Source organism: Triturus cristatus, chromosome 3_1 (genome assembly GCF_964204655.1).
Source record: "Triturus cristatus chromosome 3_1, aTriCri1.1, whole genome shotgun sequence".
Taxonomy (NCBI): Eukaryota; Metazoa; Chordata; class Amphibia; order Caudata; family Salamandridae; genus Triturus; species Triturus cristatus.
The window spans coordinates 637,822,729-637,847,910 of NC_140583.1; the positions used below are offsets into that span (position 1 = coordinate 637,822,729).

The window sequence follows — 25,182 nt, forward strand, 5'->3', positions numbered from 1 at the left end:
TTCATTTCAGAGAAACTAATCCAACATTGTCGTGCGTGCAAATGTGTGCCAAAGGTCACAGTTGGATAAGCTGTTTGTGAGGACAATGTAAGAAAATGAGTTGCTTTGCTACACGGGCCTAACCCGGGAATATAACAACACCTTTGCCAGTAGTTTTGTCACTCATAAGTACACCGAAATCATTAAAATGACACATATAAGCAATCTGGAAACATTGCAGCTATGTGCCCGGTGGTGCGGCACTTCGGAGTCAGTCTGTAATAAATTTGTGAGTAGTATTTATCATAATTTATTAGTAGACTGAGGCAGCTTAGATCTGCATGCTGAGGCCTTACTCACATCCTGTTTCAGTTTGGGTACAGTCGGGTCTTTCAGAGAGCCTGGACATGTCAGTTAGTGCCCTTCCATGTCTGGTGCTTTGCAGCAGTTTTAAGATCTTCTGAGAGTTTTACTTTGCTCAAATGGGTGTAATTTCTGATATTTATATGTTTCCCTCCTCTTCATTGCTTGATTTTTGCTCATGAGAAAGTGTCACTCATGGTCGTGGAATGTCACTCATAATTACACAGAAATTATGAAAATGTCACACATAAGCCAAATGAACCTTCGCAGCTATGAACTGCCTATCAACAAAAGCCAACACAAGGTGATGATGGATGGGGCGCTGAAACTTTTCAGACTTTCAACCCCAGTCACAGATCTGGGTTGAATTAATCTTCATTCTTTAGCTCACTTTGCCATCCCAGATCAGACCCAGCTGTATACAAATCAGTCTTGACCCTGTTCCGCATGGAAACAGTTTAGCCCGAACTAGGGTGACCAACCGTCTGTAAATTTCACGGACCGTCCGTAATTTGGACCTCACGTCCGTTGTCCGTGAGGATCCTTTTTACGAACGCCTTTTGTCCGTAATTCTGGCCCTAGCAGGGAGCAGAGCTGTTCCCCTGCGAGAGGCCTCAGTTCCAAGGTGTGACGACCTGGCACTCATTCTCGAAGCACAGCAGCAGCCCACCCGCCCATGGTCATTCTGGATGCGGCTGATTGCCACATGCAGAATGACAATGGGCAGTTTGGGGTGTTACAGCCTGTGGTGCCCTCCTCCTGCGCAGTAGCGGCGGCAACATTAACAGCTAGTGAGGAGGATTCCCAAAACATCTCACCGGAAGTGTGCTGCTGGTCACAGGGTCGGAGGCCGTCTCTCTCTCTCTTCTTTTGGCACATGTTGAAAGCTAACACATGTGCAACATTTGAAAATTAACAGAGGCTGTAACGTGTTTCGAATAAAAGTGCAATCATTTTAAGGCTGGTTTATCACACAGTTTTGTCTAAAATAAAAAAAAAAGGCTGAGCAGGGAAGGCTCCTGAAGGGCTATTTATCAGTGAGTCGAGTTCCCAAACAGGCACCCTAGTGTTGAAGGGCTGCAGGCTGTCCCTTCTCTCCAGCCAGCTTGCTCAAATCACAGAGGCAAACACTCCGCAACTGGCTGTGCATAAAAGGCTAGAACCACCCTCTTCATTCCTGGAAATGTAAAGAAGCATGCAGGGACGCCCCACTCCACTGTAACTTTTGGGATTCCTAGCTCTTGCACAAGAATCCACAAACACCCCGGATGTGTTTCATTTGTGTCTGAAGTGTTACGCATGTTTGTGCACTTCGGTTTATTCAACATAACAGGATGCCTTCGTTTTTCAGGGAACGCGTGTAAAAGTGTTAGGTGCTCTAATCTCACGCTGCTGTCTCAGCCTTCTATCTTCACTAGGTCGATACAATTATGATAATGAATTTGTGCAAGGAGTCTAACATATCGGATATACTGCGCCAACTAACTTTTCGGAATGAATGTGCGCTTTACAAGTGCACTTTATGTTGTTTATGTTTTTTTCAGTGAATGATGTACTGGGGTCGTCCTAGTTCACACGGGCACCCATTGTGACAAATGTACATTCCTATTGTTTTACAGGCTGGATGGGTGAAAGGGTAAATGGTTGGATGGATGAGTGAATGGATGGATGGGTGGAAGAGTGGATAGATGAGTGAAAGGATGATTGGGTGAAATGGTAGGATGGATGAGTGGATGTATGAGTGAAATGATGGATGGAAGGATAGACAATGAATATGTTTTGATATGATTGAAAAGGTTTGGATATAGATGGGCACACAGATGGAAGGCCAGAATGAATGGTGAAAGACTGAATGATGGATGAAAGAATGAATGGATGACAGAATGTAAATTTGAAATGGTGGACATCACAGGTTTGATGGAAGGATGAATGGCTAGATCCTTGGACAACAGAGCTCTTCCGGGGAGGGTTGTGATAACTTGCTTTGCTTTCTTGGTGCCATAAGAGCTTCAGTTCAAAGTGGGAGGTGTTTACATTTTCTGGCTACTCCCTTACCTATATGTTACTATTCTGTATTTGATGTGTGCTTACGTGTGGGATCTATACATCATGCATAGGGCATTTTGAGTGACACCCAACTGCTACTTGAATGTTACACTAGTAATTGTAAATGTTTGCATGTTTTGTTTTAGGTGTAAGGTTTTAGGGAGAGCCTCATAGTGCCAATAGCTGTGCTTGACATGTATATAGTAATTGTAGCAATAGGCATGGCGTCAAAAATAAACTATGTAATAGTGTATTGACAGTAGATTCTTTAAGAAAGCTGCAGGGAAAAGCACCTTTGTGACTTCCGTCAGCTAGTGCAACTCTCTGCGAAGCCACCATTGGCAAAGCAAGATTCCATATTTTAAGTTCCACTTGCTGAAACACCCATAATGCGTTCCCTATAGTTGGTTCATTACAGCAATCCTCCATTTAGTTCACCTATGAGTGCCGCTTTACATCTCACAATGGCACTCAGATATGAGATGCTAGTAACAAAGTCTATCCGAGCAGATCTTCCTGACCCCTTCTCTCGCCAAACATGCCTGCCAGGACCATGCGTTGTAAACAAAACATCAGTCTGGACAACCCAGTGCAGTAACCATATAAATAGATTATTATCAAATGAAATACCACAAAAAGACCTGAGCAGTTGCTCAAAGCTGCACGCATACCGAAAAACGATTGTCTCAACCTAATCCAAAACTTATTTGACTTGTATGTAGGTGGTTGTCTATTTACTTACTTTTATACTATTGCGCCACTTCCTCTGATATGTCTGTAAAACTTACCTTTTGTCCCGAAGTTTTCTCCTGAATTTTGACCTTTTGTCCTGAATTTTGACCCTCTGTCCTGAATTTTTACACTCACTGCCCTGAATTCACACCCATGCCAGTTGGTCACCCTAGCCCGAACTGCCAATCTAGGTCTTCCCTGAATCGGAAACAAGCATCCTGGGACCAGTTTTGGGGTAACACCCCTCATCAGCCAGGCTAATTTAAATCCAGTGGCAAACAAAAGCCTGCAGACTTTGCGAATTCAGGAAGACCTCGAACACATCATTTGCATATGTTCGGCCATTCTGGATTTGAAGCAAAAATATTTGAAGCCTTTATTTATTGCAGCAAACCGGCACACTATTAAATAATCAGAAAAATAGAACTTCACAACACAAAATTGCCAATTTATATGCAGGTTAAATTTGTACATCTAGTTTATCACCTTTTTCAAACAGGCTGCTAGTACAAGTGATATATAAGGATTGTTTACTGTGATTTTATCTATATTTTATTGAAATGTTTATTGTACTGATATTTTATTATTTCTTATACAATAAAGTTTCAGTTTCAATTACAATGTAAGCTTTTGTACTTTACTGCTCATAAAGCTGTTCTGCTCGTAAAGAACCCAGCGCGCGCGGACTCTACACAAGTACAGTTAGCGTTCTAGTTGTACTTTTGGACGTCACTGGTAATATCTTCCGCCAGGTCATGGATGGCGTCATGCCACTGGGGTCACGAACTTTAAAAATATAATTTGTACTTAAGCGTATTTTTTTCTTACTGAAGCACTGTTAGAAGATATATTGAACCATTTCCAAAACAGTACGTTGCCCACATCAAATAATTTTGACGTCTTTAAAAATAATAATTGAAATGTATCGTTGGAAGTCATTTCAGAATTGAATCAATCCGCCTAGAAAAAAGTAGTTCGTTTCATTTTCAATCAAATTAAATCCGTTTTCGGGCTTTTGAGGAACGGGTTGCAAAAAAAAGAATAATATGATATTGTCCTGTCCTTTAAGGCATAGGTGGTTGCCTCTGTGTGATTAATTTATTTTTCTGCTGTGACGCGCGCGGAAGGGCATATTGGAAGCGGAGTGCTAAGCACTTCCTTTTCCTTCTGTGGCCGCCATCGAAGCAGCAGCGTGTAGCTGGCGCGCCGAGGGCACCGGGGTAGAAAATGGTGAGCAGATCGCTATGATCGTGAGAGGTGGTGTAGGGACACGGGGGTTAGGTATTAGATGGTGCGGGCAGAGTCCTGGGAGATAAATAGGGGGTTAACAACATTTATGAAGCGACGGACGAATGTCTCGGGTTGACGAAAGGGATGAAGCCATCTTAGGCTGCGCGAAAGGTGAAGCCCACACGCCAGAGACCGTGAGTGGATGAAGCCTTTTGTTATAGTTTGACGAACAACGCAGCCTGGTTCGCGTTCTTCCCAGGTCGTATGAAATCGAACTGGTGATCGAATTTTACTTTTGTACATGGGGACAATTAATTAGGCATTCATGCTATTAGTCGCTTTTAAGTTAAGCCCGATTATGTGATCCTCTTAAGGCTTATTGCTTGACAGCTAAAAGTATGGGTAATGGTCATGCATCTTCACAGTGCAGCCCAATTCCTGGCTGCTATGGAAGCATATCGCATACCTAGTTGTCAGACTTAACAACCAGCCCTCCTCCTCTTTGTCATTCTTGCTTCGCTAGGGTGCAGCATTTATCTTTACAAATATGTTTCTGCGGCTGAGGTCCTTCAGTGCCTGTTTTATTCTGCTGGCGCCTCTCAAGTGAAATTTCGGAATGATTTCAGTCCGTTCAAACTTACTCGGTGGCATAGTTTTCTTTTTTTAACTTCCCAGCGTGGCAGACGAACGTTCACCTTAATCTGAAAAGTGTGGTGTTTGCCTTGTTCCAGATGGGTCCTCCCTTTTTCAATATACCCTCATCGACTATTACAAATTCTCGTTGAAGTTAGCTCGGCAGCTTGAACGCCTTTTTTTGGTAATCATATGTTTAACTCTAAAGGGTCATGCGTTCCCTTCCTGTCAAATGGATCCTCTGTAGCCCTGTTCAGGCCAGATTTCAGTAAGTGTGTGAATTTGGATGTGGACTGAATTCATCGTCGCAGATACATTTGTGTTGTCTTTTTGTGTGTTAACCAGGCCTCTGATTTATTGGAAAACTTGCATTCAATATGCAGGAACGGTTTAGTGCAGTTGCTTTGTAACAATTAGGCTATGCAACCTCCGTGGCCTGCAACTGATTTTTATTTCTCGGATTCGGAGTGAATTGTCACTGGCTACCCACTGGCGCAGGCAAGAACAGTAGCGTTAAAAAATAAAACAACGTTGGGTATCTATTTAACGCCCTCTTTTTCAAAGTGGGTTGTGTTCATTACACCTTTAACGTATGTTACTCCGTATTTATGATCGTGGGCTTCTATATCAATTTGGTTTTCTGAGAGTTTGATCGAAATTTGTATTTCAAAAGTTGGCGAAATTTGTATATTTAAAACATGTATGTCATTCCTGATCGCTTCAGTTGTACTTGTAAGTATGTTTTTTTTAATGTGGTGTGTACTTTGTCTTGACTTGACTACATGGCATTTTTTTTAATAGTACCATGCCCAACGGCTCTCGAACGCCAATTGCTCAGTCTCCTTACGTCTGTTACTCACGATCTCCTTTTAGTTTGGGTGATAGTTCAATTTCAAGGCTCGTTACTTTCTTTACACTACTCCACTACATCTAGACTTTTAAGTGTTTTAGCGTCTAATAGTGACATGCTCACCTTAAAAATCAAGAAACAGATTAGGTCCCTGCGTATTAGGTGGTCGGTTACGGATCTTGGCTGCAGGTCTTTGCGAGTAGGGTTGTCTAGGTATACTTTTATAGCATATTTGCATGTCTCATTTTTCAGTGTCCGTCCACGTGTATTGTATGTAATGTGCAAACAGTGTGTAATGTGCAAACAGTGTGAAGTTGAGGTGTGAAAGTTAAATATATTGTTTTTGTAATTATTCTAACCATGTACACTTGTTAGATGTATGCTACCATTAACTATTTGTTTGGCACCCACGACTTGACTGTTAAAATCACGTAATGCAGTCCGGTTTGGATGAACTAGCAATTCTTTGCTTAATAAAGCGTGAATATAAACTCTCCATGTCTGAGTAGAAAGGCATTAATTAACTCGCGACAGACGTTACTCGTTAATTATGTGCAATCTGTGTAATCAGCTACTGCATTTTTAACAATCTACTTGTGCAGTTGTCTTTTGACTTATCTACATATTATACACACCCAATCAGCTTGAACTCGCTGGATACGATGTAGTGTTGTGAACGCTTTGACGTAACGGTACTTTTACAGAGCTGTTTTTTAATGTGGAAAAAACGCCTTTGACGTGACCAGTACTAGACATCGAGTCAAATTGACTAGAAGAAAATATTGAAGTGTTAACACACGTTGAATCGTACATGTTAAAACTATTTTATTTGTAGAACCGAGCAAAATGTGTTTGGGAATGCTAAAACCATTTTTGGGGAGGTCTAGGGAGTGTTTGTCATCAGTAATTGGAGATAATAATGGTTCAGAAAAAGTAAAGTTGTTAAACCAAGCAGATTAACCAGGTTCTTTTATGTTCTTGGTACCCAGTGTCTTAATTTGTGTTGTACAACTGTTGACCCATTAACTTTACACTATAATCTGTTTGTTTTGGAATTGCAAAATATGACTCCATGTTCGAAACCGAGGATATGACCACGAGTGTCTATTTTTGTTCGTATTAAAATGTCTTAAAGTGAATAAGAATGTCCATCTGACGTGGGCTGGTTGTTGCTATGATGTTGTAATTTGCGTCTTACCTGGTGGTCAGTGACAGTTGCCTGCTGTCTTTGAACTGCCACTACGGGCTGACGATCATTTTTGATTCTGAGCAACTTGACAGCCCTGCTAATCTCTCACTTTTATCTTCATACTTAATATCAAGAGTGTTTGTGTGGATCCATAATAAATGCAGTTTGATTAATGCAACATTTCTTTACCATTCAGGCCTGCGCCCGTCCCTTGATATCTGTGTACTCTGAAAAGGGGGAGGTATCGGGAAAAAATGTCACCTTGCCTGCTGTGTTCAAGGCTCCTATTCGCCCAGATATTGTGAATTTTGTTCACACTAACCTACGAAAGAACAACAGACAACCCTATGCTGTCAGTGAATTAGCAGGTACGAAGCTTTTTCTGCATACATGTATTTCGAAATGTGTAACTGGGGTGGTTATGCCAGTTAATTTCAGAATGTGTTCGTGTACACACAGTGGGCATTTGAACTACAAAGTGGATATTCAATGTTTCCTCTTCTGAGAGTGAGTTATACTTCATTGGTCCGTGTTTCTGAAATCCATGATAAAAGAAGTTCTGACTGCATTAGTAAAGCATGTTATATACTGGGTCGAAATGTGTACTTGCCATTTCATTGTTTTTAAATGAATCTGATTTTTTTTTTCTCCAATTTTTTTTTTTTTAGGGCATCAAACTAGTGCTGAATCATGGGGTACAGGCCGTGCTGTTGCTCGTATACCTCGTGTACGTGGCGGTGGCACGCACAGGTCTGGCCAGGGTGCCTTTGGCAACGTATCCTTTTGATCTATTGTCTATCAGCCACTTGTGTCCACATTTTTTTTAACTAATTTGCCGTGATGTTGTAATTTGCGTCTTACTCTGTACTTGGTGACGGTTGCCTGCTGTCATATGCCTGTAGAGTTGACTGACGATGCCATTTAATCTGAGCAACTATAAATACTACAAAAATATATACGTTTATAAGTTATTTCTTTAATATAAGAATTAGATGTGTCGTGGAGGTCGCATGTTTGCCCCTACCAAAACATGGAGACGTTGGCATCGTAGAGTGAATATAACCCAGAAACGTTATGCAATCTGCTCAGCGTTGGCAGCTTCAGCTCTTCCTGCCCTGGTAATGTCAAAGGGTATGTATGGTTACTGGGGGGGCGCTCTAATCGCTGCAGAAAATACAGCATTGGTGACCTGAGACTATCCATGTCATACATAGCCTGTACATTTTGTCTCTGGTGCTAAATAATTAGAGCACATTCATCTTGTACGGGTAAAACATGCGAAAACTGCATTGGACCTGCCTGAATAGTGATTTTAAGGAAGGCAGGTGAACCCTAAACTTAAGTGCATTGTAAATTGATATAAGTTTTCTTTATAAGGTAGCCTGTATTGTTTCCGTGGTGTCTAACTTACCTAGGACATCAAACTAGATAAACTAGGAGTTTCCTTATTTATGACACTAATCCATTTCGCTCACCGTCTTGTTATCCAGAAATGATGAGTTCCACTTCATTGGTCCGTGTTTCTGAACCACATGATTTTAGTGGAAGTTCTGATCTCTATTAAGTGAAGTTGGCTGTTAGGAATGACTGGGCATATGATTTGTTTCATGCAAGTCAACACACTATATTCAGTCTAGATTTCTGTACTGGGAATAATTTTCAAAATAGTTTGGCTGTTCATTGTGCCCAAATGAGTACTCGAATTCTCTAGCAACCAGTCACGAGTAAATGAAGCACTGGCTGAATTGTAATCTGTTTTAGGCCACAGAATCGAAGAGATCCCAGAGGTCCCTTTGGTGGTTGAAGACAAAATTGAAGGCTACAAGAAGACTAAGGAAGCTGTACTGCTTCTCAAGAAGTTGAAAGCCTGGAATGACATCAAGAAGGTGGGTGCGATACTTGAGCTTGTTCAGTGTTAAACGTGTTTTAACCCTTCTCTGCTAAAAAAAAAAAAAATAGAAATGGATCTTTCCAGCACGGCATCTTTAAACTTGTTTCTTTTAAATGCATCATTCTGTCTCACTTCCTCACTTAACTCCCTGCAACGTTTTACTTCGTGATTTAACCTTACTCCAAAAGAGTATACAAACTCATCTCATTGCCTACAATGTTTGTCAGCACGTGTTATCCCATTAGTTAAGTGTGCAGTCCTTACTACAAAGTGCACAAAAGCATCAGGAGACACGTTTTTTCTCGAGTAACAAAAATGTGACCAGTGCTTTTAGGACCCAGGTTGTGGGCAAGCTAGGCAAAGGTTAACATGATGGTAGGTTTGATAGAGTAGTAAGATTTGAACCACTTCACAATGTTGTCATTCTGGTAGCCTGGTCTTTCTGAAGTTTGGGATTTGTTTTAGTAAACCGGAAAAAGGAAAAGACGTTTTCTGTGTTAATCTAAAAATGAATTCTTAAAACAACTTCAAAGTGGGTAGGTCTTATTTTTTTTCATTGAATACAATTCACACTATATGCGAATTGCAATGCTTTCACCACTCCAAAGACGCGGTTATTCTGTTTAGTTTTTAAGGTCTTGCCTACCAGGCAGTGACCGCTGTATAGTTGCGAGTTACCTATGGGCTTACAGCCTACCTATTCCCTGCTATTTGGTTGGCTGTGTCACTCATTTATTTACTTCGATTGCTTGTTTTACTTATCGTGTTTGCCCTTCCCCATGACCATCCCTACCATCATCTTGATTGGCTGATTTGTATCTTTCAACTGTGCGCTTTTAGGTAACTACTTTTCATTTTAAGCACTCAGGCGTGAATGTTTTCCACCTGCCCTCTAGTGTTTCTGCTTCCTCAACCACATGCACAATGTTCCACTCTGTGTGTTTATCCCCCACCTCACGATTCCCTCTTCCTCGTGCTGCTCTTAACTCCACCATCTCCTAAAAGCTCCCTCCCCCCTCATGCTCTTCTTTTTAGGTCTCGGCTCGAGGGCTGCGCTTGCGCAGTCTCGCTCCGAGATTTAATGACTTGGAGAAGTGGGGGTTGAACCCGCCCCTCTTCTCCATTGGCTGGCTTCTTAAATGCTGGCCAGCCATTGGAGAAGAGGTTCGTCTCGCAAAACAGGCCCGTCCTTTTCGGATTTGGGTGGTTTTTTTTCGATACTTTTCGCTGGGCGTGTTTTTCTCTCCTCCAGCCAATGGCAAGAGGAGAGAGACTAACGCCCGAATCCGAAAATGCCGCTGCCTTTCTCCGAGGCATTTCTGCTTCACCTCGGAGAAAGGCAGTGGTGTGCTTGTTCACTTTCGGGACCGCGCTTGCCTTTTGCTCTGCCTTGTTTTCTATGTTCCTCAGTTCAGGCATCCCTCTCCTCCTGATGTCTGTACCGCGCCGCTTCTAGAGGACTAGGTCAGACTTGCCCCTCACTTCAGTCCACACCACCTTGCCCGCACTTATACATGTGAAGCTCTCCCACCTTTCTCGCAATCTCTGGTACTTGCCACACTCTCCTCTGTCTATCGCAGGCACCCCTCACTCCTGTCTGGCCTCTCACCTCCCTCCTAGCTCAGACGTCTCCTCTCTCGCCTCCACTGACCTCACCTTCACACACTGCACTCACTCCCGTCTGACTGGCATTGCAATCCCCCTCGCAGTACTGCTTGAATCGGTGGCGCTGCTCGCTGCCTACCTTTGCGCCTCACATGCCCACCCTCACGGTGCCCAGCGAGTGAGAGCCAGGCTGCCTCCTCTAACGGCGCATCCTTTGTTTCCGACTCGGGGGTGCCTGCCCCTCGTTGCATCCTGTTCATTTCAGCACTGATTATTATTGAACGATGTATTCGCCTCGCGCTGCCCGTCCTGTGACTCTTTTTTTATTTAAAAAAAAAACCCCAAAAACAAAACACTAACGTTTAAAATGAAGCGCCTACACCCGTGTGTAATTCGGTTTGAGCACGCACTTTGTAGTTGGGGGGCGGTGGCGTCTGAGTGACCCGAGGCGGCCCAACTTAGTGCCTGCTCCAGCGACTGAAGACTGCAAAGCAGGCAGAGCAGCCCTAGCTCCTGTCTGGAAGCATTGCCGTGGCGAAGCGCTCTGTCATCCAGGCAGGAAGCGGGCAGCCGCCGAGCCCAGCCAGTGAAACACAACACTGCAGCCTGCGTGCCTGCCCACCGGCGCAGGAGAGCGAGGGGCTAGCTCCAGGACTGATGTCTGTGTGTGGGAGGGGCGCTCTGCCGCCACCGGTGTGTGGGAATAAAAAAAGGAACAGCCAGGCTGAAGTACAGTGGCAGAACTGTATGTGTGTGGGTGGAGTGGGGCAGGCAGCGGTGGAGCAGAAGAGGGACTATGTGTATGAAGTGAGGGCATGAATTGCTGAAGTGCAGTACAGAGCAGCGTGCGTGCTGGAGAAGAGTGTCACAACTCGTGTGTAGAGTGCAAAATGAGGCAGAAGGGGAACTGAAGAGGGACGCTGCCAGGACAGGTGTCTGGAGGGTTGAAGAGGCACATGGAGTGCAGGGTTATAGTGCCACAAAGTGTGTGTGGGTAGGGAGTGAGGAAAAAGAATTGGGACACGCTGACAGGGCTAGTGTGCGAGCGTGTGTTGAGGTATGGGGACTGAGTGCAGCGGTGCAAAATAACTTTTCGCCAGTAACTGCATGTTTGTGTGGCACACTTTAATAACTCGTGTGTGGTAAGGGGCACACTGCCAGAACTGGCGTCACAGCCAGGGTTGCCGACTTTGGAGCTGGAGAGCCAGATGCACGTCTCGGTGTAAACTCATCCTGTGATTCTAGGCAAATCACTTCATCTCCCCGTGCCTGCAAAACATGAATATGTCCTTGTGTACTGTAGCTGGTGCCCATGTGATGTGCTCCAATGCCTTCGAGTCCAGTTAGTGCTATATAAAACTGCAAAAAGCAGAACGTGTATGTGTGGAGGGGCCTGAACTTTGAAAGTAATGAGCACATACATTGTCACAAGCTGTGTGTGGGCATGGAGGAGGGGCAGAAGCTGTTTAGCATAAGAGGGGCGCACTGCCAGAACACCCGAACTGAGATAAGAGGAGTGTACAAGGAGCGCATTGAGTAAAAGGGCCACCGCACTCTCCCCGTGATTTGATCCAAAGCACCACAGTCCAATGCTGTGTTGCTATATCCTTAGAACGTTCCAGTGTGCTAGGTTTCAGTTTCGCTTCTGGACTTTTTATGTTTTTTTGTGTCCCGGAATCTCGGGCACGTGATTGACTAAATCTGGACCTTAACCGCAAAGGGGGTCAAAAGTTGGGGGATTTTAACAGCAACTACAAAATCTGTTTCCCCTTATACCACCACTGCGAAAATGTTATTATCATAGGACATGTAACATTCATGAACTGTGGGATAGTAAATCTACATGCCATATTGGCCATCTCTAAACCATTCTTCCCAGATATCCCAAAACTGTATTCTTCTTGAAGAGCGGCCACTCAAATCTAGCTTGCATATTCTTCGTACACTACACTTGTAGCAGCAACTCCTTTTACACTACCACCAACATCAAAACCAAACATCACACTGCTCTAACCCTCATTACTGTCAGTCCTTCTGCATTACACCGCTCCTCCTACATTCTCCCTCAAAGTGCTTTTCTACACCTAACTACTTCCTTATACCTAATTCTAATACAATATTCTTACCTTGCTTCTACCTCACACTACTCTTCTACTTCTCACTCCTTTCATATCCCTCCTTCTACTCTTCTATTACTCTATCCTTCCTTGTACCTCTTAATGCTCTACACACTTTCCTTCCTTCAAAATAACGCTAATCTACTCCATGCTTTATTCCTTCTCCCTCGTACTGCTTCCCCCGCACCTTTCTTCTGCCTCATGCTATTCTACACCTCACTACTTCATTAACCCTCAAGCTATTCTCCTCACACTCCTTCCCAAATCTTAAACACTGCTCTTCTCCTACCTATACTTTTACCAACTACACAGCTAACCAATACAATTCTAACATAAACACAACATATCGCATACATACACTCAATACATAGCTATAATACAATAGGCAAAGCAAATGGCTTTAACTTAAACAAAGACGAGACCTATTGCATTTCCGATGCTTGATCCATCTTGTGGTCCTTGTTTTTTTTAGGGTCTGGCTTGACAAACACATGTTGGCAGACAATTTGTGAACGTTCATTGAAAAGGGCTTTTGTGTTTGTCCTCCTTTTCAGAACCAGGCGTGCTTTGATGCAACTGAAATTGTGTGCTTCACAAAAAAGTGGTTGCCCGACGCACAGCTGTGATTATCCAGTTGCGTGAGCTTAAACTTTCAGGGACACAGACATGACAGTGTAATGCTATTTAAGTGTCATAGCCAACTAATTCGTGGCGTTTTTCACTGGCAGCAGCTCAGATCAACCGAGATGTGGGAGACCATAATTGTCTTGTTTCACATCTAATGCGGTTTTTAACCATGCCTAAAGCTCCCAATATTAAATATCTTTTCCTTTGGAAAATTCATGAAGTAAATTTAACGGTCCTTGTCCCTGACTAAGTATTCACCTGCTCCGCTGTAATTCAGATTCGAAGCACATCCAGATACACAGAAGTTTTGAGTGGGAACCATGTGATGAAGTATGCCACTAACTAGCATTGGTGGGTGAGTTCTTTTAAAAAACCAGTATGAGTCCCACTCAACTGAGCGAAGGGTCGAACAGGATTGAGGTTGGAGGCTCCTAGTGATTGATTTGGAAGTGCAGAAAGCCATTTACCACTCTCCTTTTGATGGTAATTCAAATAAATCTTGGAATAGCATTTTTTTCTGTCTTTGTAAGTTACGAAAGGTTGCAGCATAGGCGGTCGCCGGCTGGACTTAACCAACAACTACTGGAGTAGTGTTTCTGTTTATCACGGTAGCAAAGCATCAGCCCAGGGCACGATCATTTAAAAAAAAATTAGCCTGGCTTTCATAAATGCCTTCAATGTGACAGAAAACCTCTGCTTTTCGTTAAGCAAATTGGTTGTAGCTGGGGACGTTCCTTATTTAGATAGGACTACTTTAGTTTGGAAGAAACCTATTGATGAAACAATTATACTGGCTGTTGGCTTTTTAAAAAAAATTTTGGGGTGGAAAGCTATCTCACGGGGCAGCAGAATAAAGACTGCTGCGCCTCATTGATAGCTTTTTATAGCAGATGGGTTGAAGAATTGAAAGTAATTGCGTTTGTGTTGACTTTACCAAAATTAAGCGGGTGCACATGCACCGATTAAGGCTCAATCTTGCTTATAACCCAAGACTGATTTTTCTTAATGTTTTGGAAGCCGGGATCGAGCTACAAATTCCTAAATGAGTTCGTTTTCTACAAGTTATTAAAGAATAAGTCTGAGTGAGATGAGAGCGCTTAGTGATAAAAGGCTGGTTCAATGTTTTAAATCTTTTAAATGTGTAAACGGGCATGTCCCTATATACCATGATAGTGTATGTAGCTTGATAATACATGTTTAGAGCAACTGAACTAAAATTGTGAAAAGGTCAAGTTCAATTTGCACAAGTTTACTGCTCGCATATACTATGTTCTATTGTCTTTTTACCCGGGGGGAAACTCGTAATCCGCCACGATTTTAACTTGGTGCAGGAATTTAATCCCTTGAATCCTGGTTTGGTTCACCACTTTTTTTTTTTTTTAGCGGAAAATGGTGCAAGCCATGTACACTGTACTTGTAACACGCTATTTATTACTAATTGGGGGTGGGGGTGGACAAAATGACCCAGCAGAGGCTCTTACCTCCTGTGAATCCGTGCCGCTTTCCATACAAGGGATTTTTTTTAGAATACTCAGTTGTATGATTATTCAATATGGGATAAATATATACCCAGAGACCAAATCTCTCTTGGAGTTAAAGTATTGTAGGCTGTACACTATGCATTTGTCAGATATATGTGCATCACCTCAAAATAAATAATCAAATTGTCGAATAATCGGAAGAAGCAAAAGGTGTGTAGAAAGACATTTATATCAATGAATGTTATTCAGGGTACCTAAAATGTAGACCGCTATACATAAATTCGGAAGGAAATTATAAACTCAATAGTTCCTTCACTCAAAAATAAATCAAACACTTGTTCTCGACAATACTCAAGAAAACAGTGTGAAAGTTGACGTTTAGGTCTTAAAGTTTCAATTCGTAAGACCATCTTCAGGACAAGTGGATTAAAAGTTGACCCATTATTTAAACGAATCAAATAGATAGGTGTCTTTTAATTCACAGGAAACTAGTCGTATGTTAATCGGCCTTCGGGGCGTACAAATTTAATTTGAAGTGTTACTTATTTTAAACGGGCATTTCGACAGATTTATTAGCCGGGTGGCTTAAGGTTCCAAGCAAGGTTCCGGACAAATCTCTTTGTAGAGTATACGTGTCTTCCTTCGAAGATTACTGGCAATAGTACAGCAGTCGTTCCGGCAGCATGAAATCGAGTGACACTTAATCCACTTGTCCTGAAGATGGTCTTACGAATTGAAACTTAAAGACTGAAACGTCGACTTTCACACTTTTTTCTATATAATTATTGAGTATTGTCGAGAAAAGGTGTTTGATTTATTTTTGAGTGAAGGAACTATTGAGTGTATAATTTCCTTCCGAATTTATGTATAGCTGTCTACATTTTAGGTACCCTGAATAACATAAATTTGTCTTTTTCTACACACCTTTTGCTGCTTCCGATTATTTGACTATTTATTTTGAGGTGATGCACATATATATGACAAATGCATAGTGTACAGCCTACAATACTTTAACTCCAAGAGATTTGGTCTTTGGGTATATATTTATCCCATATTGAATAATCATACAACTGAGTATTCTTAAAAAAAAATCCCTTGAAGGCACCCCTCTACCAGTACATTTGTATTTACCCAAGCCCTCAAGGGTATATTGGGTTGTCCACTTTATATATCAGCTTTCCATACAAGACTGCTAATAAATGGCACCTATACTTTGTAAAAGTGCATTGTTTTTTTTTAAAGATTATATTCGATCGCAATTTATATATCATTTCGCATTTACGAGTTAAGGATTATAGCTAACGTTCTTTTAATTTTTTTCCTGGATCCAGTCTTGTATTCTCGTTTAAGGGTAACCAGTAATCAAGACTTAAGCAAACAACCAAAACCACTAATTTATGCGAGTATATGCTGCTACATGTGCCGATGCATGTTTTATTTTTTATTCTACAACTTATTCATCGTTGTAAGTGTCTAGAAGTTACTGAGGGTGTTATCTTGGTAGCTCATTCCATTGTTTCAATTAAGGCCACCAGGCCGTAAAGAATCAGTTTGCAGAAACAGTTTTCAAGGCTATTGCTACCTCTGGGCATGCAAAGGTATAGGCATACTAAACAATCATATTTACTAACGTGTTGTACTAAATAACAATGTACTTGGGACTTAATCACATTTGTAGCCCCCGCTGAAAGAAGTGCTGGTGCAATCTATAATTGTTAAAGTGTATTGATTTGAAGTGTGCTGAGAAGTGTTAATTTATTTTTAATGCTGCACATAGGAAAAGATGTACCCAGGCTGTTCCTTAGCTAGAGAACTGCTATAAGCCATTCATTTCGTACTTTGGGTTCAGGCAGTTGTTTGCTGTTGCTCCGTAGTGTTAATGTAGCACCAGAGGGTGCCACAGGGTAACTCTAGGTACAAAGATAGGAGTGCTGGTAATTGGTTATAAACTAATCCATTGGTAATTTCACTGAGGAAATGTAGATGTAGCATATAAGCCGGAAGGTATATTAGGAAATTGTAAGAAGCTCTTGGATAAGAGTTTTAATACACTTCTAGAAAATGTAGTTGTGCAAATTCCTTGCACCAGGTTGTTGCTGATGGGAACAGCGATGTCAGAAGGACGCGCTTGTGCAGGAAATGCATAGAGCTCACTTTAAAGGTGAGGAGATGCGTTGATACCTTGTAAGCAGTAGAATATTATTTGTGAGGAAATTAAGTGATTGAGAAAGCTTAATGGTGAACTGGTAAGTGTAGGTAAGAAGTTTAAACGAAAGGAACAGATTTGTGAAGGTGTTAGTGATGTTTGGTGGTTTTTGGAATGGACTGACATTCTCTTAAGTTTATGTATAAACGTATTTGCTTTTCAGTGAAGTCAGCAGTTTAATGTTATACCATTTTCAGCTAACGGTTCTGATGCTACTGACTTCATAATTTGAGTGCTGCCAGTGGTTCATGGCAATATGCTGCTGATAATTATGCAACAGTTTTGGCTGTTTCAGGGAGTCAAGCCGGGTTTAACAGGGCAGTTGATAATCTTTAAGAACCTATTCATTTAGACGTTTGGCTCTAATACTGCTATAGAGCTGTAGTTTATTGATACTCCAATTGTATCCGTGTAGCGGAATCAGACTTCCCTCTACCACGTGATATTTTATTATTGAAACAACCTTCCTACATGATTCTTTTTCACTGGTCCATGTTTCAGATGAACAGTGACGATGGTGATCTGACATGGAGGTCTTTTTCGTCAATCTTATGCATTGCACTTTTCTTTGTTTTTTGTTTATTCCCGTTTTGTCGCCTACATTTAGGTTTATGCATCCAAACGTATGCGTGCTGGGAAGGGGAAGATGAGAAACCGCCGTCGCATTCATCGTAGAGGCCCCTGTATCATTTACAGCGAGGACAATGGCATTATCAAGGCTTTCAGAAATATTCCAGGTAATTTAACTTGCTGTGATGAGTGATATGGGGGCGGCTTTCTACATTTTTTGGGGGCGGGGTGCTCTTTACGAATGATTATCTCCACTTCATGGCCCGTGTTTCTGAAATACATGTCTTCAGCGGAAGTTCTGACTTGAAATTTTGTGCCCGACTAATGTGGGGCTGCAGCATGTTATGCCTAATAGCGAAGGGTCATTGAAATCGTCTGGTTTCTGAGATGGTTTGTTTCAATGAAAGTAAAACAAATCTGATCATGTAAGCAATAGGTTTCCTGTGGGCCTGTTAAAATCGTGAACTGGGTGATATAAAGTTCGTAGGTAGCTTGTCCACTTTGCAAACCAAATAGAATATTTATCTTTACTTCCATTTGCTGTTGAATACAATGACTGCCTAGTACGGAGCCCAAAGTTAATTCAACTGCAAAAGAATTGTAAACTTGATCGGTTTTCTTGGGTGTTATTGCTAAGCTGTACATAATTTTTAGGTCTCGCCTAGCGACGCAGCGCGAAGCGCTGTGGCTAGCGAGATCTATTGTTGTCTACTTGCCTCGGAAGGGGGACAGAACTGGGTCTGTTGGGGAGGCCTTATACTTTTTCAACCCTAGGAGTCGAGATGCATGCCCTTACTGGGTCCTTAAAATTATCAGCGCGTCTCATCATGCCCTTAAGCATAGGAAGTGTTTGTGACGACCTGCGTGTGGATACTAAAGTCTCAAGCAAAAAGTCAGATTCTTTGTGTAGTGCCACTCCATGATATTGTGCAGCCCTTGCAAGGAGTTCCTGGTGGGATACAATGTCATGGGGAGGGGAAGGCTTGGCTGGGTAAAGGTCTGGGTCATTATCTGTCGGAAGATTAATTGTATAATCCGTCCAAAAATCTAGTGGCAAATGTGCCCCCATCATCAGAATCAGTCATGGTGAATCCTGAGTTGTGATTTGCAAGTGGAGATGGTGGAGAGGATGATAGTGGTAGATGAAAAGGACTGGTAGCAACACATTCTCTTTAAAAGGTATTTTGTAGGGAGTGTCCTCAGGAACCTGGGCTACAGTCAATGCACAAAACTCGCCGCATTCGTCACAGATGCAGTCTTACCTAGGAGCCACTCTAGAGACAGTCAAAGCTTTAGCCTCTCCCAGTGTAACCAGAATTCACAATCTGGCTATGATAGTACAGTTTCATCCAACCAAGCTTTACTAGCCAGAGGGTTAATGTAACTGCTGGGAATGATGGCGTCTCATCGCAATTGTACTCCAGGCAAGACTTCACGTGTCCCCCCTAAAATAGTGCTTGGCACATCAGGGGAATCGGTCGCACGGTCAATTAACCAATCTAGTGTTGGTAGATGGCTTTACCAATCACTCTCTGCAGTGGTGAAACGCATCAAAAGGACGGCCTTTCGTCGACACTATTCCACAGATCATGTGCCTAGCAGACTCATCCGACAGGTTGGGGTGCTCCTCTCCAAAATTACACATTACATGGCCTGTGGAGCAACAAACACAAAAGCATCCAACTATCTTGAGCTTTTAGCAGTTTTTCTAGCTCTCGGAGCTTTTAGTCTGAAAAGACATGACAGCAATGTATTCTGTGCAAAATCAAGGAATTGGGTGGTACATCACAAGATTTATCTTCTGGCAAAACATCTCCCAGGAGTAAACCACCCAATTGAGTTTCTTCTCAGCAGGAGACTGCAAATTCACGAGTGGGGAACTTCATCCACATATTCGTTCTGCAATCAGTATTCCCACAAATAGACTTGTTTGCCATAACAAAGCACCACATCTCATGCTTCGGCTCCAGGTTCCCACACCTGCTCTTAAAGGGCAAATCCCTCTGGATGAACTGGTCAGGGATATTTGCCCACGCTTGTCGCCTCCCAATCATTCTGTGTCTGGTTGGGAAGCTCAGGCAAACATACCTCACACTACTTCTGGTAGCTCCTACATGGGCCCGTCAACCATCGTACACCGCCCTGTTGGAACTGTCACTTGTTCCACATCAAAAGCTGTTCTTCACCTCCAGTCTCCTCGCGCAGAACCATGGAGAAACCAGACATCCAAATCCAAAGAACTGAACTTAGCGCTTTGGCTCCTTAAGTCATAGTTGGATTTTTTTAAATTTGCCAACAAATATGAATATTCTGAAAGAAGGAATGCCTACCACCAGGGTTTATGCAGCAAAGTGGAAAAGATTTGACGTATACTGCAATAACAATCCTTTTAGATACTTCTCTACAAAACATTTTCTGTTACTTTCAGCAAACTGGACTAGCATATACAGCTATTAGTTTGCACCTCACAGCTGTAGCTGCATATTTGCAGAACTGGCAACATATGTCACTATTTAGAGTTCAGTAATCCAAGCTTTTATGGAAGGGTCCAAGTGTAATACTACCAAGGATTCCTCCTGTCCCAGTTTGGAATCTCAGCATTGTTCCCACAAGGCTTATGGGTCCACCCTTTGAACCATTGCACAAGTGCCCTTTGCAATTTCCCTCATGGAAGGTTGCTTTCCTGAATGTGGTCACATCATTGAGGAGAGTTAGTGAGCTACAGGCTTTAACCTTAGATCCCTTCTTTTAGCTACACAAAGAATAGTTCTACGCACCAACCCTAAATGCCTTCCCAAAACGGTGACTGCTTTTCATATAAACCAATCAGTTAAGTTGGCAGTCTTTTTTTTTTTTTCCTCAACCAAATTCTGTAGCAGAACGCGCCTTTCATGAGCTTGACGTTAAGAGCTCTATTGTACTACATAGAAATGTCAAAATACTTCCACAAAAGTTTGCGTTTGTTCAACCTCTCAAAGGCAATCCCATCTCTAAATCTGGTATTGCAAGATGGGTTGAGTGCATTCAAACATGCTACGCTAAAGCTGAAAGAACTTTATCAAACCCCATCCCCCCCAGCGCATTCCACTCGCAAATTAGGGGATACTGTGACCTTTTTAGGTAACATTCCTCTAGCTGACATATGTAAAGCAGCTACATGGTCTATACCACACACATTTACCAAACACTATTGTGTAGATGCGTTAGCACGTCAAGTTAATGTAGGCTAAGCAGTACTTAAAACACTATTTCAAACCACTGCAACATCTACAGGTTAGCCACCTTTGTGGGAGTATACTGCTTTGTAGTCTATGCAAAGCATGTGTATCTACAGCACACATGCTTCGAACGGATAATGTTACTTACCCAGTAAGCATCTGTTCTCTACACGTAGAGTTGTAGATTCACATGCGCCCACCCACCTCCCCGGGTACCTGTAGTTGTTGCAGTAGTTAATCATGCATTTATATGCATGGACATCACTATACTGCACTGAATTCTCACCATCGTGTGTGAAAACAACCTAACAATGGAGTTGATGACCATGCACACTATCACCAAAAGGAGTCACCTTACTTTGTGACTAGGAACGACTTCGAAGAAAAACTTGCAATCATCCAGACCCTACCCTAGATGGCAGGAGTATGCAAAGCATGTGACTACAGCTCTAAGCAAAAAAGATGCTTACTGGGTAAGTAACATTATCCTTACTAGATTTGTATATGACCCACCCACCTCACCAAGAAATGAAGTGTAAACCAAGATGGTGAACATGCACAAGGCTTTCTTTTTTAGGGGGTGGGGGGCATATTAAGTCATTACAGGACGGCCGTGGCACCAAATGGCCCCAGATGCCACCAACAACTGGGCGGGTGTGAGGGGATCGAAGACTAATGTGTTCCGGATCCAACCACTAGTTGGTGAAAAAATGCACAGAATGTGAAATACTAAAAATTCAAGCTGCAAAACTACCCATACCAGTAAGTAACCATTTCATTTGGTGGCACAAAGCTAAAAAAAAAAAGTTGATTAGTTTAGAATTAGTCATCCATTAGTCTATTAAGTAACTTGCCACTAGTCCAAATCATATGGTATTAGACAAAATCTAACGGGTTTATTTAAAAGCAAAATCAAACTGGGGTTTATTTGAAAGCTATGTTCCAAGTATTTTACTCACCCGGAACTTGATGGAATGTTTTGTTTCTCTGGGATATTTATAGGTATTGCCTAGTAACTTTTTTTGCTGGGCTTCAAATTGCTGTCTGGCCAAAACAGAAAACGATAAAAAATAATTGTGCTGTCAGTGGATAAATGGGCGTGGGAGGCCGCACACAAGGAAGAATGGAACGCTTGGGGTAAGGGGAGAACAAGTGGGAGGGGATAAGCACATGATGGAGAGCAACATAGCACCTATGGGTTAAGGGGGAGAAGCACATGAGGAGCTGGACAATACATGCACTCAGCGACTACCAAAATAAACAGTTCCCTAGAAGAGTGCAATAGAAGAATAAATTAGCAGGATGGTAAAGAGACCACAGCCCATAGGAGGGACCAGCAGAAGCTGGACACGGCAAGCCTTGAACTAAAAAGCAAGCAAATGCGTGTGACCAAGCCAACCACTGGACGAGCTGGAAGCCCATTGTAAGTTTATAATCGTTCATAACTTGACAGCTTGCACTGTCGGGTGATGGAGACCTAAAAATGGACTGTCCACAAACTTGATCGTTGCAGAACAGCTTCCGAAAGTGATGCAGGGTTTTTTTCTTTCCAAGTAACACTTAATTATCCAGCCTTGAACGGAATCTGATGCCATAGTTTTAATTTCAGTCACAGCGAACCATGCATTTAGATAAGCCATTGTAGTTTCAGATTATCTAATGGGGAGTTTTTAAGTGAATAGAACTGGTTAATGGTCTGCCTTTGTTCTGCACCCAGATCCTTGTTTCCCATAGAATCTGAGTTACTTGATGTAGCATGTTGCTTTGATAACAACCAATGTCTTAAGAAAAAAATATTGTTAATTGATGTACTCTATTGATTCCTTTTCTTCACAGGCATTACTCTGCTTAACGTTAACAAGCTGAATCTTCTCAGACTAGCTCCTGGTGGGCACGTTGGACGTTTCTGCATTTGGACAGAGAGCGCCTTCCGCAAGCTGGATGAATTGTATGGCACATGGCGTAAACCTGCAACGCTTAAGTCCAGCTACAAGTAAGCTTTCATTCCACTAATACACTTCATTTTGTAGTGTTACTGGATGCATTCACTAATAAAATACTCCATAAACTACATTATATCTTTCAGCCTACCAATGCACAAGATGACAAATACTGATCTTAGCAGGATCCTGAAAAGCCAAGAGATCCAAAAGGCTTTGCGTGCACCGAAGTAAGTTGGCAACTGTATTAAGTCTTTTTTGGCCACCGACCTGGAATTGGAAGTTCTGAGCTGTGTTGGAATTGCTTGCTACACTTGATTTTTCTGCTAGTTAATTGTGTTGTACTTGACGAATATCAGTTGTGGTTTTCTTACTTAAACCCAAGTTATTTGTTATTGTACATAAGTTTGCTATGCAGCATCTACAACTGTTGGCAGATGCCCAGAACAGCGAACTAATTCATCTAGAATGTTAGATTAAAGGTTTTTGCTGCTTAGTGAAACTTGGACCTTCATTGTCAGTGTTAAACATTGTATCCAGGACAGTCTTTTGCAGTAGTGCTGTTGACATTTACCTACTAAAAGCATGTTGAGTTTTAATTGCATGCTTTATAGAGCGATCTATCAAGGCTACTGTTTTCTTCCTTGAAAAGACTATAGATTCTAATGTTTAGCTGAACTAGCTCTTTGCCTTTAACTTTATAATGTAACCTAAATTGCAATGTTTACTTCTGTAGCAAAAAGATCAAACGCAGAGTTCTTAAGAAGAATCCTCTTAAAAATTTGAGAATGATGGTAAAACTGAACCCGTATGCAAAGACTGTACGCCGCAATGCAATCCTGCGTCATATTCCCAAAGTAAGTGAGCTACAAATGAAATGCATGTTAACAAGTTGATTGCTTAACCAGCAAAACTGGGTTTGCTCAACTATATATTTTTTTTTTTTTTGCCTACAGCCAACACCAGAGAAAACAGAGAAGCCTGAAGAAGTCAAAGTACCCAAGGAAGACAAAAAAGCCAAGGAAGCCAAAAAGCCCAAGGACCCCAAAAAAGTCAAGGGGAAACCCTCCAAATGAGCCTGAGAGTGTTTCTGAACAATGGTTCAAACTGGTTGTAAAACAGGTCTATGCCATAATAAAGTGCTTAAAAAAACTTCAGTTCTTTAGAGAAGCAAACGCTGGTAGATTATTTTACTCTTGTTGCAGTACCAAGGAGATGGTCCTGTTTTATGTTAAGGCAGCAATTTTGTTTCGTAAAGACATCGCCACCCGACAGCGAAAATACCTTTACTAGTATATATAATTGCTGGTAAAATCCTCTTAATTTCCAACAACTTCAGTGAATGAGAAAGTTCACTAGGTGTTCCACTTCAGAGGATAAACCGTACAGTTTCTTAAAGGGTTAGCCAAGTAGCTCCTCTGTCTAGGATGAGGCCCAGTGATAGTTGGTGCCACAGTTAAGAGCAGGTCTCCAACGAGTAACTCATGAGCTAATGGTAGCTCTCCATCTACCTGTGAGGAGCTATTCCGTGTGCAGCTCAGCCTACTAAATAAGCTTTTGCTTGGTTGAATAGAGCGAAATTTGAGTGTCTTCAAGGCGAAAATGTGTGCTTTTTCTGAACCAATAATTTCCAAAAAATATCAAACCTATTTAAAAGCGAAGTCATGTAGCATTGGGAGACTTATCACTTGTTATAGTGGTGCCTGGGGAATTTTGGCTGTTGTATATCACGCATGGCGAGCTTTACAAAGTGACTACGTCTCTCTTCACTAATACTAGTACTTCTGAAGGATTTTCATTGAACATAGGTAGCTCTTAATATTTGAACGGTTAGAACTCTGCTTTAGAATGTTTTTTGATGCATGGAACTCAAACCAACATCGGTCTGTCTTGATAAATGGTAGAGGATGTGGGGTTGTGAATGATGGTGGTGCCAGTTATGGAGAACTAGTGTTTTGGCAAGTAAACCTTACCTCTACAGCAAAAATAGCCATTGATCATAAAATGTTATGCGAGCGTGGCTTTATGATGAATATGAAGTTCCACTCTCATTGGACGCTTTAGAGCTATATTGAGTGGAAACTCTGCCCATCATAGCCCAAGATCAGATGGTGAACATACAGGTAGGTTATGAACAGAATTCTACCAAATCACATCTGCAGAATTAATGTTCGTGGCTTGTGTAGCTGTAGATACATATGCTCTGCATACTCCTGCCATCTGGTGTTGGGCTCGGGTGTGCACTTTGTTTTTCTTCGGACAAGTCTTTCGAGTCACGAGGTGTTGTGACTACGACTAGTAATGCGCATTGGCATAGACTCCATAGTTAGATTTTCATCTGGCTCTGATGTGCTTCATGTGGCATTCTTAATCTAAGCTTCTCTAGTCCTGTGTTCCTGGGAGCTTCAGGCAATCCTGTGAATACATTTTTTTTTTAATATACATTTAAAAAAACAATCCGATCTGCATTTTGATGTTCGCTGCAGCCCCACTTGGGTCTCTTCA

General features: G+C 42.0%; 1 protein-coding gene and 5 non-coding genes across 7 annotated transcripts; all 6 read left to right on the top strand.

The window, feature by feature from the left end:
- Positions 1–4,082: 4,082 nt before the first annotated feature.
- On the top strand, positions 4,083–24,308 carry RPL4 (ribosomal protein L4). Of its 2 annotated transcripts, none has more exons than XM_085644617.1 (10): positions 4,083–4,350; positions 7,219–7,390; positions 7,691–7,797; positions 8,015–8,153; positions 8,784–8,908; positions 17,557–17,686; positions 22,574–22,730; positions 22,824–22,907; positions 23,414–23,534; positions 23,634–24,308. In XM_085644617.1, exons 1-10 carry the CDS (start codon positions 4,348–4,350, stop codon positions 23,751–23,753), a joined length of 1,158 nt encoding a protein of 385 aa, XP_085500743.1. In that variant the 5' UTR covers positions 4,083–4,347; the 3' UTR covers positions 23,754–24,308. The 2 variants fall into 2 exon arrangements, with proteins under 2 accessions (XP_085500743.1, XP_085500742.1); XM_085644616.1 differs by having other exon boundaries at positions 4,290–4,544.
- LOC146860686 (small nucleolar RNA SNORD16) lies at positions 7,004–7,105 on the top strand. The gene has a single exon (XR_014979424.1). It is a non-coding gene; the product is annotated as a small nucleolar RNA SNORD16 (small nucleolar RNA).
- On the top strand, positions 7,525–7,589 carry LOC146860687 (small nucleolar RNA SNORD18). Its single transcript, XR_014979423.1, has one exon. It is a non-coding gene; the product is annotated as a small nucleolar RNA SNORD18 (small nucleolar RNA).
- Positions 7,856–7,955, top strand: LOC146860688 (small nucleolar RNA SNORD16). Its single transcript, XR_014979425.1, has one exon. It is a non-coding gene; the product is annotated as a small nucleolar RNA SNORD16 (small nucleolar RNA).
- LOC146860689 (small nucleolar RNA SNORD18) lies at positions 8,510–8,580 on the top strand. The gene has a single exon (XR_014979421.1). It is a non-coding gene; the product is annotated as a small nucleolar RNA SNORD18 (small nucleolar RNA).
- LOC146860690 (small nucleolar RNA SNORD18) lies at positions 17,756–17,825 on the top strand. Its single transcript, XR_014979422.1, has one exon. It is a non-coding gene; the product is annotated as a small nucleolar RNA SNORD18 (small nucleolar RNA).
- Positions 24,309–25,182: the final 874 nt, after the last annotated feature.